Genomic DNA, 17,404 nt, shown 5'->3' with positions numbered 1-17,404 from the left:
AAGGTCTTCAGTTAATGCACGGTCCGGACAGAGTTGTGTGTATGTGGCGGGGAGGGCACTGTATGAACTGGGTTACCAGGAAACTAATTGAATAGTTTTATTGGTTTACTTAGTTTGATATAGTTTTACTACTAATTTCAACTGCCTTTCCAAAGCAGACAGCCACATCATTCCAAAACAAAAGTTAGCAAAAGCAGCATTACATAATTGAACTAACTGCACTAAACAACTGGGTTCAAATGATTACCAGTTTCAGTATTGTGCTAGCATGATCGCTTATTGCTTTATATGTAGCTCCAAGTAGGGAAACAGTTTTTTTCATGTTTTTACAAAAGTTTTGTTTTTAAAAAAACGACGACGCCACATATTTAGCCTGAGAATAGGCAGGAAACTTTTCCACCCGGAGGGTAGGATACTTTGGATATGAAAGCAAGGCTAACAATAAAAAAGCCTTCTGAAATGTAGCAAAAACATTCATTAATAATGGCCACTCAAATGTTTAATTTGCTCAAATTACATGCATCAAATGACTAGTATGCAGTCAGAGCAAAAGAACTTTTTTTATTTTTAAGAATGGATAAAAATTTAAGTACTGTAAACATATGAAGGCAATTTTCAGATTTGGAATTTTAGTTCAACATTTCTACAGTTACTGCTTTAGTAACTGCTTAAAAAAAAAAATCCAAAAACCCTCAACCGTTCCTATCCAACATATACTTGAAAAATGTATAGCAGCATGGTTCAGTTCAATAGGTTTATAAATATTAATACTTGTTATAAAATACAAAATACATAGAGTATCCATTTTTCAAATAGTAGTCTATGAATGCTTCATACATCCTTTGGTTTCAAACCCTTACAATGCACTAACATTACATTGTAGATTTAGCATTAAGACCGGACACAGTACATCTGTAGGGAAAGGGGAAGCATCGAGGGAATACCAAAGCACTACTTTATAGAAAGTAACTTTGAAGCAAAAATACTTTCAAATCTATACTGTACATTATGTAAACAAACATTCAGAAGAATAAGAATCAACACAGGCCAAAATATTGGTTTTTGTTTTGTTGTTTTTTTTTTTAAGAAACCAGATCCATATATAGCTTTCTGATAATGCAGATTTAGGGTGCCCTTTTTTTTTTTTATCCTAAAGAGAATGGAGTCTGTTCCTACATTTATATCTGTGCTTAGTTCCCTTGAAGTTAAGATAGCAACTACTACATTCATTTGCTAACGGCTTATCCTTTGTAAAGGTTGGCTGGTTGTCGGCAAACAAGGGTAATTAGAACTTTTTAATCCTTGTTTTTTCCACTCAACACGATGAGGAAAATTATACACAGTTTTCCATTACCAGTCCACATTAGCCATATAAACAGTTAAGTGAAGCAGTGAATTTCAAAATGTGTGCAGAGGAAACAGGATGACGGTGTGTTTCCCGTAAGGCTTGGAGCAACTTAATTATTACGAATTCAGTCAGAGCTAGTAGTGTACCCCTGATTTAGCAGGCTGAATTTAAGTTTGAAGATAATCAGTAGAATCCCTATATTACTGTGCAAAAAAATCTAGAATTCTCTAAGTTAGAGGGTGCTGGCGGCATTACAGCACTGCTCCTTCTAGAGGCTAATGCTGTTTTCTTTTTGAAATGCAGAGATGGAACTTCATCACGGGAAACCTGAAAGTAAATCATTTAAGTGACGCTCTACATCACAGAGCGGAGGCCTCAGAATCCCCGGGTGGATCGGAAGAACAGAGAGAGTTCGCTAGTCGATACCGTTCAGAGAGTCAGAAGCCTGAGAGACGGAGCTGAAGATGCATTTTAGGTTACAGCGGTCAGCACAAATTCAAGCCTGCTTTGACTTCCTACCAGCAACGGGACTCTCCCAAAGAAGCAAAGCAGAGACAACAGATTGAATCATGACTGTCCATCCTTTTTCAAAGCTTCCAGCCTTTGAAGCAGTGCGTTTCCAAAGGCTTCCCGGTACGCTGGGCTAAGAGAGTCTAACAGGGAGTATACGGTCTCATGGTATGGCGTTTGGATGTTATCGTCTGCCTCGTCGAAAGCGTAACCAACCACCTGCAAAAAAAAGAGAAAAAAAGAGATCAAAAGTCAACGGAGGTATAACAGAGGAATGCAATTCAAGTCACCTAACTAAATACTGGGGTTGATCTAGTTACCACCTCTCTGCTCAAACACTGGTTCCAGGAAGTGCTAAATTCCAAGATTATTAAAGCTTTTATTCACTCAGATACAAATACTTCTATTTTAGAGAGTTGAGATGAAGTTTATTGCAGGCTGTAGAATTTAAATAGATGTAGGATACGCTGAATTCTCCTTTAATTTGACTGGCTTGTAAATTCAGCCTCACAACCTTTGCATAGGTCACAGGTCTTATAAACACACGAGTCACCTCTCCATTCTGGTTTACGATCTGCTGATCCCATGTACGGGGACCTTATTCGGTGCCAGGAAGGCTAATACTGAATCCTCCATATTCTCTTCCAGGACAGAGTTCCAAGCACTCTGAAATCTCACTTTCCCAGGGAAAAAAGAGGAGAACAATTAGTACCACAGAGTAAAGGGGAAGTGATCAGAGTAGAAAAAATATTTGTTTGGGCATTCACAGCATGAGCCACTGCTTGCCAGAACTGTAAAACCTAAAATTTGAACAGATGTTTCAAAATTTAATCTGAAAGGTCACTTTGCTTTTATCTACACGACTAGGAATGGTTGGGTTTCCACAGTTCAAAATGAAAGATTAAGCAATTTCGCAGTTTATTTGCTCCAGCAGACTAACAGATCATTCAAGCTAACAAACTGCTCTTGGGACCGAACAGCCGTGTTGAATTATGCAGTCCCAAACCAATGGATTTGGAGTTCCCTACAAGATGCAGAGCCAGAAAAGTGAGTAGGAAGCCAAGCCATACACCCTTAAGCATCAGTTTCTGCATCTGTTGCGGCTGGTTCGGTAATATAAGAATCAGGAAGTCTCATCCCCGAACAGGGACATCTATAGAAAATTAATCTTCCTGATTTTTTCAATTATCAATTAGGTCTAAAGTGCACTGTAAAACTACAGCATTTGACAAGTCTCGGGGATTGTTTTAAACTCTTCATAGTCTCTGGTTAATTCGCATACAGCTTAGAACTGTGTATTAAGCCTACACATGAATTTTAAAGGGGGCAGCAAAGATGCCCCCAACTGGAACCAGGTCTATTTCCTGAGTAAGGAAATTGTTCAGGATTTGTAATCAGTGACAGAGAAAAACGCACAGCTGCCAAGCTGGCATATTTTCTCTACTTGGCATGGTCAGTGTGGATATTCATCACAACAGGAAGGGCCCACTTCTATGAAAGACAAGTCACAATCCCAATTCTTACCCTGTAAACCTTTACCGTATAATTCATTTTCACGTGTACTCCTATTCTGAAGCTGAAAAAGAGACTAAAGGGACTGCACTTACATGATAGGACACCACAGATACAAAGTCAGAATTACAGCCCAGAGAAGTTAGACATTTACGGTATACAGAAGGATAATAGTGAACCCCTCTTTTGTTGAGGCTAACTTGGGAAGCACTACATATTAAGTTCTCCCTTGGTCACTTCAGGTTTAGTCCACGTCTAGGTAAGACCCGCCGTCTCGATATTGACACCTGTGCTTGCCTACAAAGCTCGGAAGTCCTGATCTAGGTCTCCAAGTCGTTTGTACCCCTGAATCGATCACGTGAAAAGCGGCATCGAAAAGCAAATAGCAGAGAGGCTGCTGAGCTCTTGGATCGACTGCCAGCCGCTGACCCATCGTTCAGGCAGAGGTGCTACATTTAATGAGCGCAGTCCTCAATGAGTACAATAGAGAAATCCAGACGGACCTGATGATACGATGACTGCTTTAAACTGAAGAACAAGGGATTCGGTTTATTTTCAACGGCAGGAAACGTAGTCGGTTTCGAGGCATTTACCTAAAGAAGCTTCGAAGTGCTAACGAATTCAGAAGAGTGCAAAAAAATTCATTTGATACCGGTTTTATCTGCAAGTGTTGAACATGATTTTAGACATGTACTTTTCAGTAGAAAATAATGTCTGCCCCAAATCTTCCAGGGGAAATTTAAGTGCTGAGTGGGAAGAATAATTAATAATTGTGATATTTAAGCGCTTACTATGTGCCAGGCACCGTGCTAAGCGACGGAGTGGATACAAGCATATGGGGTTGGACACGGTCCCGTCCCACGTGGGGCTCACAGTCTCAAGCCCCAGGTGATGGAACTGAGGCACAGAGAACTTAAGTGACTTGCCCAAGGTCACACAGCAGACAAGTGGCAGAGCTGGGATTAGAACCTATGACCTTCTGACTCCCAGGCCCGTGCTCTATCCACTACACCATGCTGTTTTCCCACTACATCATGCTCTTTCATGGTAAGAGGCTTTGGAGGCGTGTAGGCTCCTGCCACTAATCCCACCTCCGATCTTACCCCAGAAATCTGAACGTAATTATCATACTAGTTCTTGTTAGGCATTTAGTACGTACCAAGCGCTGAACTAAGTGCTGGGGTAGAGACAAGATCATCAGGTTGGACGCAGTCCCTGTCCCACGTGGAGGCTCACAGTTTAAGTAGGATAATCCCCAGATTAGGAAACCAATCACTCTTTTGGCCGTTTGACAGGACATGTCAGTCTTTTCCAACCCCCTAACCCTGAAATCCAGCCATCTACTGGCGTGGGGGCCTTGAGGGCAGTTCTGAGTTCTAGTAGGCTTGTAGTAAGCGGGGGGCGGGAAGGGGTCCACCTGGTCATAGGGCCACCAGCATTTTCAGGCTGTCATTTAGACTGTAAACCCGTCATTGGGCAGGGATTGTCTCTATCTGTTGCCGAATTGTCCATTCCAAGCGCTTAGTACAGTGCTCTGCACATAGTAAGCGCTCAATAAATACTACTGAATGAATAGGTGGATTCCTCAGCCAATGAGATGGCACATATGAGGAAGCAATCCCCCAACTACAGCCTTTGAGTTCTGCTCTTCCAAATGGGACAAAAAGGACTGGTTCGACGCTTTGTCCATTATTTCCTAGCATCATCTGCAAACATCAGCATCATCAACATGCAGAATCCATTAACTTTTTAAAAATTTTTCTACCCCACCCACTGGGGCTTTGGGTATACGCAGAGTCTTCTGCTCCCATGACTAATCTCTGTCCCCTCAAAATAGGTTAAAAAAAATTACACCAATAAAATTTTATCGATGAATAGTACACAAATTACCCGAAGGCCCGCTTCTGTAAGCTCCAGGCAGTATCTGTTTCTTTCCCGTGTTTCCACATTGATATACGCCACGTCATCTGCACAGGGTAGGTTTTTTGAGACAAACATGTTGCTAACGGCAAAGAGAACGTCGTTCACAACGGCTTCGGCTTCTAGTCTCATGTCTTTCACATCTGTTCCTTCAAAATCCTTAAATTCTGGGTCCTCTTCAAGTCCTGTGGAATTGGAGAGGTCCATGGGGTTGTAATCAGTCTCCATTCTGTAACAATAACAGTAAACAATATACATCCCAAGATGACTTTACAAAAATTACCTAGTGACAAAAAGGGAAGGTGCTTCAAAGGAAGATCTTTAAACTCAGTTTTGGACAACTTGCTCTTCGTGGCCAAAGTGTGCCAGCGTTTCTACAATATGGAAGGTCAGGCAAGTTCAAGAATGCACTGACGCAATTTTGCAAAGTAGAAGAAAGAGTAATTGGGGGAGAGGAGCGGGAGGGAAGAAGAGGACTGAGCTTCCTTGAGTGACTGAACACAGAAAGATACTGTAAGAGGATCTCCATCTAGTTGTTTTCCTTTGGGAAACTGATTCAAGTTTAGGACTCTAAAAAATGGGAGGAAAAAAATCAGCAGAATAAATTGAAAGGAGATCTCCCCAGGATTAGAGAATACGTTGAAAAGGCTCCATGGGAAGGAGGGATCACGGGCAAGGATTTTAGGAGGGCTACTTAACAGTATTAAGCGCTTTCAGCATCGAGAAGACTGAACGAGTTTCTAAAAGCGTTAGAAAAAAGCCAGTACGTATTTAGATTTTAAAAAATAAAAAGGGGAGAAAAAGACTACCATGGGAGCTTACAGTTGTTTCTGAGATATATCCTAGAAGACCTGGTGAAAAGAGGAAGGTAGCTGATTTAATCTATCTTGATTTTAGTAAGGGTTTTTAGTTCTGTTCCATAGACTACACCCATCGAAGGGGGAAAGTGTGGCTTAGAAGGGAGCGGTAATTATTGCCTTTAAGACCAGAGGGTAAGAGACCAGACTCTTTTGGCTGGCCCATCAGTGGCTAGTTACTACTGGTTATTAATTATTTTATTATTATGTCCTCCCTGCTGCTTCCGTTTCAGGCTTCTCCCACATCACCTCTGCCCACTTGCCTCTGCTTGAGCAGCCGAGTCATGAAGGGAAGGTTCTTCGAGGTTCCAAGGCACAGCTATCGTTAGTCGCTGCCCAAATGCCCAGAGCAGCCCCAGCCCTTAGGCTTGGAGGAGTGGTCCTAATAGTTGGAGAGGCCTGGCCCGAACCAGTCGTTCACAAATAAAGTTATCTGTGTTTACCTGTGAGGCTGGAAAACCATTCTGGGGTCATGCTATTTTAAAATAGGGTAAACAATGAAATATTGATGATAATAATAGTAATAATAGTAAAAGTGGTGTCTGTTAAGCGCTTACTATGCGTCAGGCGTTGTAAATAAGTGTGGGTGGGGATACAGGCAAATCGGGTTGGACACAGTCCCCGTCCTGCCTGGGGCTCACAGGATTTGAGGGGAATCACAGCCTTAATCCCCATGAGGTAACCAACGCACAGAGAAGTGAAGTAACTTGCCCAAGGCCACATAACAGATAAGTAAAAGAGCTGAGAACCTATGACCTTCTGAATCCAGGCCCAAGCTCTACCCACCATGTCTTGCAGTCTATGAAACATTCATGGTACTATATTTTAAAATACATTTCCTGCCTCTTTCTTGCAGAACTGTTAGCTCAGAGTTTGATTTGCTGGCAACCCTCTTCTGAAGAACCTAATTTGAGAGGCTTCCAAATACTTTCCTGACAGTATTGATTGCTTGAATGAATACTATCTTTAGGGCTGTCTTCAATAATTAAAATAACAGTTCACATCACAACTCCCATTAATTTACAAATTAAATCTATTTCCCTGACCCAATCCACTCTTGCTCATGCATTATACAACAGACTCCCTCTTTAAAGGGAATTTAACTCATCCCCTCCAAAAAACCTATAGTGGTATGTACATCCAAGGAGAAGTTCCTTTGAAAATTAGTTTTTAAAAAAAAAATCAGAAAAACACTAAATTTCATGAAGTTGGAAAAAAAAACCCAACAACTAGCAAAAGATGACATCGTCTACTCACTATCCCTAACATTTGTTCAGTAGTATAACTACTCTAATGCTAACTGCCCAGATAACTTTTAAAGCTGGTAAATTGGGAAACTATACTGATGTTAAAGTAACTTAGAGTAGCCAGGCTAACTGTATTAAGGACTTAGTTTGCCCTAAATGGACAGCTTTTTGATTTTTCAAAAGAATTCAATGAAGTCAAATTTAACACACTAAAAAGTTCAAAAATGATGAAAATTCCCTATAACCTCACAGTTTAGAAGTTCAAGGTTTTCAAAAACAGCCCCCCCTCCACCAAAAAAACAAAAACCAAGTAATTCAGGTTTGAGATCCTTTAAAGGCTGATTTTACATCATTTTTCCCCCACAATAATTTCATGGCATTAGGTTGTAAGTTTATCTCTGATTATTGTACAAAAGAATACCCCATTTTAAAGTACTGTAAAATACTTTATTACATAAAACCCTGAAATCTATGTTTATTTTAGAGCTCTACCCCATGCATGTCATTTATTACAAGAGGACCACCGTTGCAATTTAGAGTCTGTAAAGATGGGGACAAGAACAAACCAGTATTTTACTTGTCTGAGTTCTCCCTTGACCGGTCAGCAGCCACCACACTAAAGTGTTGTCTGTGGAATAACCAGCCTCAGCAACTGCAAGAAGAAGACACAAATTTCACTTTCCTTTAAAATGTAAACGTGTAGATATTTTAAAAGTCAGTTACACAAATCAACTAAGTTTAGTGATATGTGACTAAAATTTACTCGAAGGACCCCATCTCACACTGTACGCTCTTAAGATTCTTGTCAAAGCATCTTGTCAAAGTATTCAACAGAAGAAACAGCTACCCTAAAATAAAAATATTCAAAACAAAGAGGGATGTTCTGAAGTCTGGCAAGGATTTGAACCGGGAACTGGTTTAGGCCTTCTGGAAAGCTACAAAGCTATCAGCGAGCATCTTTCAGTGGGAAGTCACCAACAAGTAATTTACTCAGAAAATAGCTAAGAGGTGGAATGGAATTCAGAAGGGGAGATGGGGTATTTCAAGTTCTAAAACCCAGGAATCTAGACCCTCATTCTATGGCTTGTAGCCTTCCTACAAGCTCATTAAGTGTTCAACAGAATTAATATACCTAGAAGGTACTTGTTAAGCACTTACTATGTGCCAAACACTGTAGGAAGCACTGGGGTAGATAAAAGATGATCAGGTTGGACACAGTCCCTGGCCCGCATGGGGCTCACCGTCTAACTAGAAGAGAGTAGGATTTAATCTCCATTTTACAGATGAGGTAACTGCCAATCTTTTTCATTTTTTCAAAAATATTTGTTGAGTGCTCACTACATGCCAGGCTAAGTGCACTAAATGCTGAATTAAGCCAAGGCTCCCGCTTCTCCTACTGCCCTCTGAAAAACCAACATTTCTTCTCCCTGTTTGCCCTACCCAGGCCCTGTCTAGCAGCCTCAGAAAAAGCACTCGAGATTCAGGAAGGGACACTGCTTTCTGGCACCAGGTCGGAAGCTGGATCCCACCTAGACTGCTGGTTTCAGCACCAAAGTCCTGTTCCATAAGTGCTGCTTTAAGGCTTGCTTTTCTCAAGAGTTAAAAACAAACAAAATCACACATGTGAGCCAACACAGATTGTCCACCTTCTACTCTTAAGACACTACAGTAGGTAGCCTGATAAATATACAACTGTGGCATTTTCAGAACACGACATTCCTTCAAGTACCCACCATTTGTGCAATTAGTCTTATCTTTATATTCGCTCCACAGAGTTTTGTCACCGACACCTTTCAGATCACATAGAAAGGATGGCAAGAGTCTAACAAAATAATCCTGAATTTTGAATGTACTGACTAATTTCAAGCAAGGGGTGAAACTCTGCAGAGCCGCGGGTAATCCTGGAGATGTAAGAACCCCAAGTTTTACTTTATATATCCAAAGGAAAGTTACCAGCAAAATTTAAGAACAAAAACTTACTTCTACGTTGAATACGAATTACTTTGACAAACAGAAAATACAACTTCTGTGGCTTCGCTCTGCCATAAGATTCTCTATTATTTGATGGCATCTAGTTACCTTCGACTGAGCAAGCAGTCTTCTTTGCAAAGCTGGTATTAAGTATACTTAACAACAAAGAAAGTTTTTACTTGGGAGGAAAAAAAACCCCTCAAAAATCTAACAAGCAATAAATAGGATGGTGAGAAAACAAAGGGCTGTGCACAATTTTAGCTTTGTGTCTGAGACTATTAAAGGATATTGTCAGCACGAAGGAAGCCAGAGAATCAAATTCTAAAATTGCCCCCACTAATTATTTAATTGACAGTGAAGCAGATGATCAACTGAATCGAAGCTTTTGAAGGCTTCAGGACAAAAAACAAACAGAAAACCCCGGAGTCTCCCTAGTCACCCTATGCCAGTCAAGGAAATCTTTTGACTACAGGTATGGCAGTTCCAATCTACGCTGTCAACAAAGGGTAGTGTCTGGGCTGGAAATTCCAAGCGCTCAGTACAGTGCTCTGCACACAGTAAGCGCTCAATAAATACGACTGAATGAATGAGGGGGTGATCTAATTGTGATAAAAGCAGGTTGTTCTAGGGGACTTTCCATTTTTCATATTCAGGCTAACCTGGTTAGCAGGGTGTGAGGGGGCGGGGAGGGGGAAGGAAGAGGCTCTCTTGGAAAAAGAGGATTTTATGTTCCTAAAGACCTTCCTTCCCAAGGCCACTGGAAATTCACCAAGTTGGCCTGCCAGCAGGATGGGAGTGGTATGCCTTTGTGAGATAACCCTTTGGGTTAAGAAACTCCTGTTTCGCTCTTTAGACTCTCAGGAATGGTGGGAGGGCATACTCCCCAGCGTACTCGGGACAGCGCTCAATAAATATCAGTAAGGGAGAGCATCTGCACTAGGCCCGAGTGTGGATTCTGAAGAAGGGGATGTTTAGGAACTTCATTTCCTTGTTTTGGAAAGAATCGAAAAGCTGGGGGTGGGCTCTAGAACAGTTCAAAGGTAATACTCACATGACCCCACTGAGGGTGCAGGGAAGGGAGGGCGAGAGGAGATGATCTTTCAGATTAATAATAATGATAATAATGCTGGTATTTGTTAAGCGCTTACTACGTGCAGAGCACTGTTCTAAGCGCTGGGGTAGATACAGGGGAATGAGGTTGTCCCTCGTGAGGTTCACAGTCTTCATCCTCATTTTACAGATGAGGGAACCGAGGCCCAGAAAAGTGAAGTGACTTGCCCACAGTCACACAGCTGACAAGGGGCAGAGGCGGAATTCGAACTCATGACCTCCGACTCCCAAGCCTGGGCTCTTTCCACTGAGCCACGCTGCTTCTCTGCCAGAGATTAGCCAGATGAGCCAGAGGACTATTATCATCATGCTCTCGAGTTATTTCCGATCCATAGCGACCTTATGGCTGTATGTTCTCCAGAACGCCTGATCTTCCGCCATAATCCCTAATCTAGCTAACAGTCCTTCCGTTATCATTCTTAGGGTTTCTATCCATCTGGCTACTTCTCTGCCTCTTCCATAGGCTGAGAAGGCTTTGATGGTCACAGACAAGTTTCTCGGAAAGCTGCTTAGGAACTGGAGCTCTGGTCCAGAATCAATTGGGTCTGGGGGCTTTCTCCACCCCTCATCACCTAGAGGAAGGATGACCTTCCAATATCCATGGGCCCATTTCACCTAGTTCCCGATCCCTATTTCTAACTCCTGGGAAGCTCCAAGTTTACAGGGTAGGGCCCCCTTCAATCTCTCTCTTACCCTACATGAAATTCCAGGTTTGGATTAAACTACCCCAGACCATGCTGGAGGTGGGGATGGACCCTCACCACCCACATTTTCCTGCTTCACTACGCTCTGCCCGGGACACCCCTGGCGTTTCCCTCTGCCTACGCCTGGTCTTGCCTTCAACCTAAATTAGCTCTGCCCTTCCAGTAGCGGCAGTGGGCAGTGAGAGGAGCCCAGACGATCTCGCTCGGTGAATTGGGCTCTTGCTTAAACTATGTCAGTGGTTCTCCCCGCACGGTGCTCTGCACACAGTTAAGCGCTCAATAAGCCCGATTGAATGAATGAATGAAAAAAACATCCAGAAGGATGAGTCTGCCTCTCCTTCCAAAGCTAGGAGCCATCCTTGGCTTGCTAATCAACTTAAATAACAGAAGGAGAGAAAACTAGCCGTACCCTTTGGGCTTTAGCTGACCGCTGTTGTCGGAGAGCTTTATCATCTTTGGTCGGGTCACGGACCCCCATTCCTAGCCTTGACCGGCCTTCTCCGGTTTACACAACCAGCTGACAGGCAGGCACCCCTCCTCCCCCGGCCCCGGTTGGTGGGGCAATCATCGAAGACCCTTATTTCGGCTTTTTAAAAATAAGTGTTAAAGGCAAGCAGTTTCCCCCTGTAAAATTTAACAGTTTTAGAAAATTCTGAGTTATGTCGATTCGAACCCGGATAAAGTCTACGGTCTTGCTGTAGATCTTCGGTAGTACAGCATTGCTACTTTTACGTATATGTAATCTGGCTTTCGTTTTCAAAAATGAAGCCAATAATGGTAAACTCCTTCAGAATTGTGTTGGTGTGGGTTAAATCAATTTTCGCTTTTACACATACCCCATTTACTATTTCTATTAATAGTTTTCATTGATTTCTACTATTTACACATGAAATTAGGATGACTTCTGATCTGGAAATTTTACATAGACCGATTAAGAGAGTAGTGTACTTTATAAATGGAAACTCTTCATTAAATTTTTTAAAAAATGATATGACATGTTTTTTGGGCCAGAGAATCTAGTGAAGTCAGATACAAAAGTCTTGTTTTCTGTCCAGGCAGCCGTGTGCGGAAGAGGGGAGGAGAGAAAAAAATGCAACAAAACCCATGTTTTTTAAGCAGAATGAAAGTAAGACACCTCAAGCAGCCAGAACTTGGGGGGGGGTGGGGGGATGCAAAGAAGAAAATGCAAAATAAGTGCTACATTGGCTTTGCATATCAATGTTTTCCAAGTGTTTCAGGAAGTTCGTTTTCAGTTTCTGCATCACCTGAGAAATATGATCATCCAATCTTTTAATATGAGTTCTCGACAAGTGACAGACAAGCCGGAAGGGTGATGGTGTGAAATAGAAAAAAAATATTTTCCTCACCGTGAATGCTCAATAAAATGGCCTAATTATCAAATAGACAAAAGCCTCCAACATACTGACCTAAATTTTAGCTATCTCAGTCTTTTAAGCAGACATCTCCACACTTAAAAAGTTCCTAAAACACTAAAATTCTTAAAATGTTGTACCTGGGCTGCTTCCAGAACCATCTTTTCACAGCCCTCTTGCAGTAATTGGTAGCTAATTCACATTTACCTCACTCATCAACTACTCTACAAGGTAACTCCGTTTATGTATCATTTCGGTAATCCCTCACCTCACAGAACTTTGTTTTGATTTGTCACAAGAATCATAGCACAATAATAAATAGGAGGAGTCTACGTTATCACGGATGAGTATATCTTAAAAATTTTCAGGCAAGATTGATCAGAGTACAATTTTGACTTGATGTAGATGTCAGAAAACAGACTCACACGGCCTACAAAAGAAATGTTTGCTGGCTCTTTAAAAAAAAAAAAGGGTCAAAGACAAAAGAAGTGCAGTTTCCCCATGGGGAGAGATCTCTTTCCTGTCAACACTGTCTCTAATCCACTGCTTCCAGTCCTGTTCTAAGACTAAACCCTGGTTGGGTTATTTATCAAGTTATCCCACTAACGCTGTGGAATTGTTCTTGGCAATATGTATCATGAAAACGTGGGAAATAACGTATTGGAATGAGACTGTTTAAGGTGATTTTGTCTGGCCAGCTCTCGATCTTGGATGTTTTTCTAACCGTTTTTCAAGACACTTCAAGTAGGGAGCATCATCACTGGATATTACCAACAGCTCCAAATTGGAGAATACATTGGATGTATGCATGGGACTTCCACTCTCCTGCAACTGAAGCAGCAGTCTGGCCTAATAGAAAGGGCCTGGACCTTTGAGTCTGGAGACCAGAGTTCAAAATCTAGCTCTGCTGCTCGCCTGCTCCGTGACCTTGGATAAATCCCTTCACTTTTCTGTGTCTCAGTTTCCTCATTTGCAAAACGGCAATTAAATTACCTGTTCTCCCCCCCCCCCCCCCCTTTTAGTCTATGGGCCCTATGTGAGACGGGAACGGTGTCTGACCTGGTGCACAGTAAGTGCTGAACACACACCAGTTATTAGAAGATTTCAACCCGAAAGACCGGGACCTACCTTCCGCGTATTCTACAAGAAACAGCACAAAGTTTTTAACACGTATTTGAGGACTGACAAGTATCTGAAGAGAAAAGGAGCCATCCCCCCCTCCCCCCGCCGATTAATAATCAAACTGTCGGCAGGAAACGTGTCTGCTAATTCCGGTGTGCTCTCCCAAGCGCTTAGTACAGTGCTCTGCACACAGTAAGTGCTCAATGAATACAACTAACTGATGGGAACCGCCTGCTCCACATTCATGACCATCAGGAGATAGTTTCCAGAGGCGTCCTGCAAATGTCAGGGGGCGGGGGGAGGGTGTGTGGGAGTCTCTTGCTAGGCTTTTTGAGGCCTACCCAGCTTGGCCACTCCTCCTTTAAGCCTCTTGTTGGGTAGGGGTTGCCTCTATCTGTTGCCGAATTGTACTATCCAAGCACTTAGTACAGTGCCCTGCACACAGTAAGCGCTCAATAAACACGACTGAATGAGTGAGTGAATGAATTTACTGAGCACTTACTGTGTGCAGAGCATTCACTCATTCCATCCTATTTATTGAGCGCTTACTGTGTGCAGTGTACATACTGTGCATCTATCTATGATTCTATTTATCTCGATGGTATTGATGTCTATCTGCTTGTTTTGTTTTGCTGTCTCCCCCCCTTCTAAACGGTGAGCCTGTTGTTGGGTAGGGATTGTCTCTACCTGTTGCCAAATTGTCCATTCCAAGCGCTTAGTCCAGTGCTCTGCACACAGCGCTCAATAAAAACGATTGAATGAATGCAGAGCATTCATTCACTCACTCTACCGTATTTACTGAACGCTTACTGTTTGCAGAGCATTCATTCTTTCATTCCATTGTATTTACTGATGCTTACTGTGTGCATTCATTCACTCCCTCTACCGCATTTACAGAGCACTGACCGTGTGCAGAGCATTCATTCACTCATTCTACCATATTTACTGAGCACTGACTGTGTGCAGAGCATTCATTCACTCATTCTACCGTATTTACTGAGCACTGACTGTGTGCAGAGCATTCATTCACTCATTCTACCGTATTTACTGAGCACTGACTGTGTGCAGAGCATTCATTCACTCACTCTACTGAATTTACTGAGCACTGACTGTGTGCAGAGCATTCATTCACTCACTCTACTGAATTTACTGAGCACTGACTGTATGCAGAGCATTCATTCTTTCATTCCATTGTATTTACTGATGCTTACTGTGTGCATTCATTCACTCATTCTACCGTATTTACTGAGCACTGACCGTGTGCAGAGCATTCATTTACTCACTCTACCATATTGACTGAGCACTGACTGTGTGCAGAGCATTCATTCACTCATTCTATCGTATTTACTGAGCACTGACTGTGGCAGAGCATTCATTCACTCACTCTACCGTATTTACTGAGCACTGACTGTGGCAGAGCATTCATTCACTCACTCTACCGTATTTACTGAGCACTGACTGTGGCAGAGCATTCATTCACTCATTCTATCGTATTTACTGAGCACTGACTGTGGCAGAGCATTCATTCATTCACTCACTCTACCGTATTTACCGAGCACTGACGGTGTGCAGAGCATTTAGACTGTAAGCCCGTCGTTGGGCAGGGATTGTCTCTATCTGTTGTCAAATTGTACATTCCAAGCGCTTAGCGCAGTGCTCTGCACATAGTAAGCGCTCAATAAATACTACTGAATGCAGCACTCACTCTACCGTAGAGAAGCAGCATGGCTCAGTGGAAAGAGCCCGGGCTTGGGAGTCAGAGGTCATGGGTTCGAATCCCGGCTCTGCCACTTGTCAGCTGTTGTGTGACTGTGGGCAAGTCACTTCACTTCTCTGGGCCTCATCTGGAAAATGGGGATGAAGACTATGAGACTCGCACGGGACAATCTGATGATCCTGTATCTCCCCCAGCGCTTAGCTTAGAACAGTGCTCTGCTCATAGTAAGCGCTTAACAAATACCGACATTATTATTACTGAGCGCTTCCTGTGGGCCGAGCGGTGGCTCCCTCCCTCTACTGTAATTCCTGAGCACCGACCGTGCGCAGGACCGTCCTTCCTTCACCCTACCGTATTGATCGATACCGTCATGACCGATACCGTATTGACCGATACCGGGATATCGATACCATAATGACCGATACCGTATTGACTGTACCGTATTGACCGATACCGTAATATCAATACCGTGATGACCAATACCGTATTGACTGTACCGCATTGACCGATACCGTATTGACCGGTACCGTACTGACTGTACCGCATTGACCGATACCGTAATGACCGATACCGTAATGACCGATACCGTAATGACTGTACCGTATTGACTGATACCGTAATGACCGATACCGTATTGACTGTACCGTATTGACCGATACCGTAATATCGATACCGTAATGACCGATACCGTATTGACTGTACCGTATTGACCGATACCGTATTGACCGATACCGTAATGACCGATACCATATTGACTGTACCGTATTGACCGATACCGTAATATCGATACCGTAAAGACCGATACCGTATTGACCGATACCGTAATGACCGATACCGTAATATCGATACCGTAATGACCGATACCGTATTGACTGTACCATATTGACCGATACCGTAATGACCGATACCGTATTGACTGTACCATATTGACCGATACCGTATTGACCGATACCGTAATGACCGATACCGTAATGACCGATACCATATTGACTGTACCGTATTGACCGATACCGTAATATCGATACCGTAAAGATCGATACCGTAAAGATCGATACCGTATTGACCGATACCGTAATATCGATACCGTATTGACTGTACCATATTGACCGATACCGTAATGACCGATACCGTATTGACTGTACCATATCGACCGATACCGTATTGACCGATACCGTATTGACCGATACCGTAATGACCGATACCGTATTGACCGAGCGCTTCCTGCTTGCCGCGCGGTCATTCGCTCATTCGCTGCTACTTCCCCGGGACTAACCGTGCGCGGAGCACTGCCCTACGCGCTGGGAAGGTACACTTCATTCATTCGTTACTGACGATTGAGCGCTGACTATCACCGTGATCTTGTTTTTGTCCGTCTCCCCCGACTAGCCTGGGAGCCCCCCCGGGGGGGGGGGGGGGGCGGGCGGGCCAGGGATGCCCACCTGTCCACTCCCAGCGCTCAGCACACAGTGGGCGCTCAATCAACGCTACCGAATGAAGGCGCAGAGCCCTGCGCTGAGCGCTGGGAAAGGTCAGTGAGGCGACAGGGGCTCCGGAATGCCGAAGGGAGGGGGGGGGGGGGCTGCGGCGCCGCGCCGCCCTCCTACCTGCCGGCGCCCCGGTCGTCGTCGGCCGCCGCCGCTTCCTCCTCCCTCCCCGGGCGGAAGCGGCCCGCTGTGACGTCACTGCCGGCGCCTCGAAGGCCACCTCCCCCCGGCGCGCGCGCGCGCGCGCGCGAGAGACCCTCGGCAGCGCCGCGCGCCCGCCCGCGCGCCGGTCCCCCGGCAGCGCCGCGCGCCGGTCCCCGGCGGCGTCGCGCGCCCGCCCGCGCGCCGGTCCCTGGGCAGCGCCCCGCGCAGGCGCGCCAGCCCGGCTTGGGCCTGCCGGCGGGCGGTGGAGTGGGGAGGGGAGGGGGCGCATGCGCAGCCGGGGCCGGCAGGGAGGGGGGGAGCCGGGCGGGGGAGGGGCAGGCTCCTCCCCGAGGTGGCGTCCAGGCCTCCCCGCCCGCAGGGCCCC

At 44.2% G+C, this 17,404-nt stretch overlaps 1 protein-coding gene across 4 annotated transcripts; it reads right to left on the bottom strand.

The window, feature by feature from the left end:
- Window positions 1–82: 82 nt before the first annotated feature.
- On the bottom strand, window positions 83–17,093 carry LOC100081243 (GSK3B interacting protein). 4 transcript variants are annotated; one of them, XM_029069709.2, is made up of 4 exons: window positions 16,996–17,093; window positions 7,961–8,046; window positions 5,261–5,519; window positions 83–2,077 (listed from the first exon to the last, which is right to left on the bottom strand). In XM_029069709.2, exons 3-4 carry the CDS (start codon window positions 5,516–5,518, stop codon window positions 1,916–1,918), a joined length of 420 nt encoding a protein of 139 aa, XP_028925542.1. In that variant the 5' UTR covers window position 5,519; window positions 7,961–8,046; window positions 16,996–17,093; the 3' UTR covers window positions 83–1,915. The 4 variants fall into 4 exon arrangements, with proteins under 4 accessions (XP_028925542.1, XP_028925546.1, XP_039767926.1 ...); XM_029069713.2 differs by having other exon boundaries at window positions 7,972–8,046; window positions 16,996–17,092; XM_039911992.1 differs by lacking the exon at window positions 16,996–17,093 and adding an exon at window positions 9,375–9,896 and having other exon boundaries at window positions 5,261–5,475; window positions 7,972–8,046.
- Between the last annotated feature and the right edge of the window lie 311 nt (window positions 17,094–17,404).

This window comes from Ornithorhynchus anatinus, chromosome 1, assembly GCF_004115215.2.
Source record: "Ornithorhynchus anatinus isolate Pmale09 chromosome 1, mOrnAna1.pri.v4, whole genome shotgun sequence".
Classification (NCBI taxonomy): Eukaryota; Metazoa; Chordata; class Mammalia; order Monotremata; family Ornithorhynchidae; genus Ornithorhynchus; species Ornithorhynchus anatinus.
Note: the sequence above shows the minus strand (reverse complement) of the source record. Positions and strands in the feature narration are given on the sequence as shown.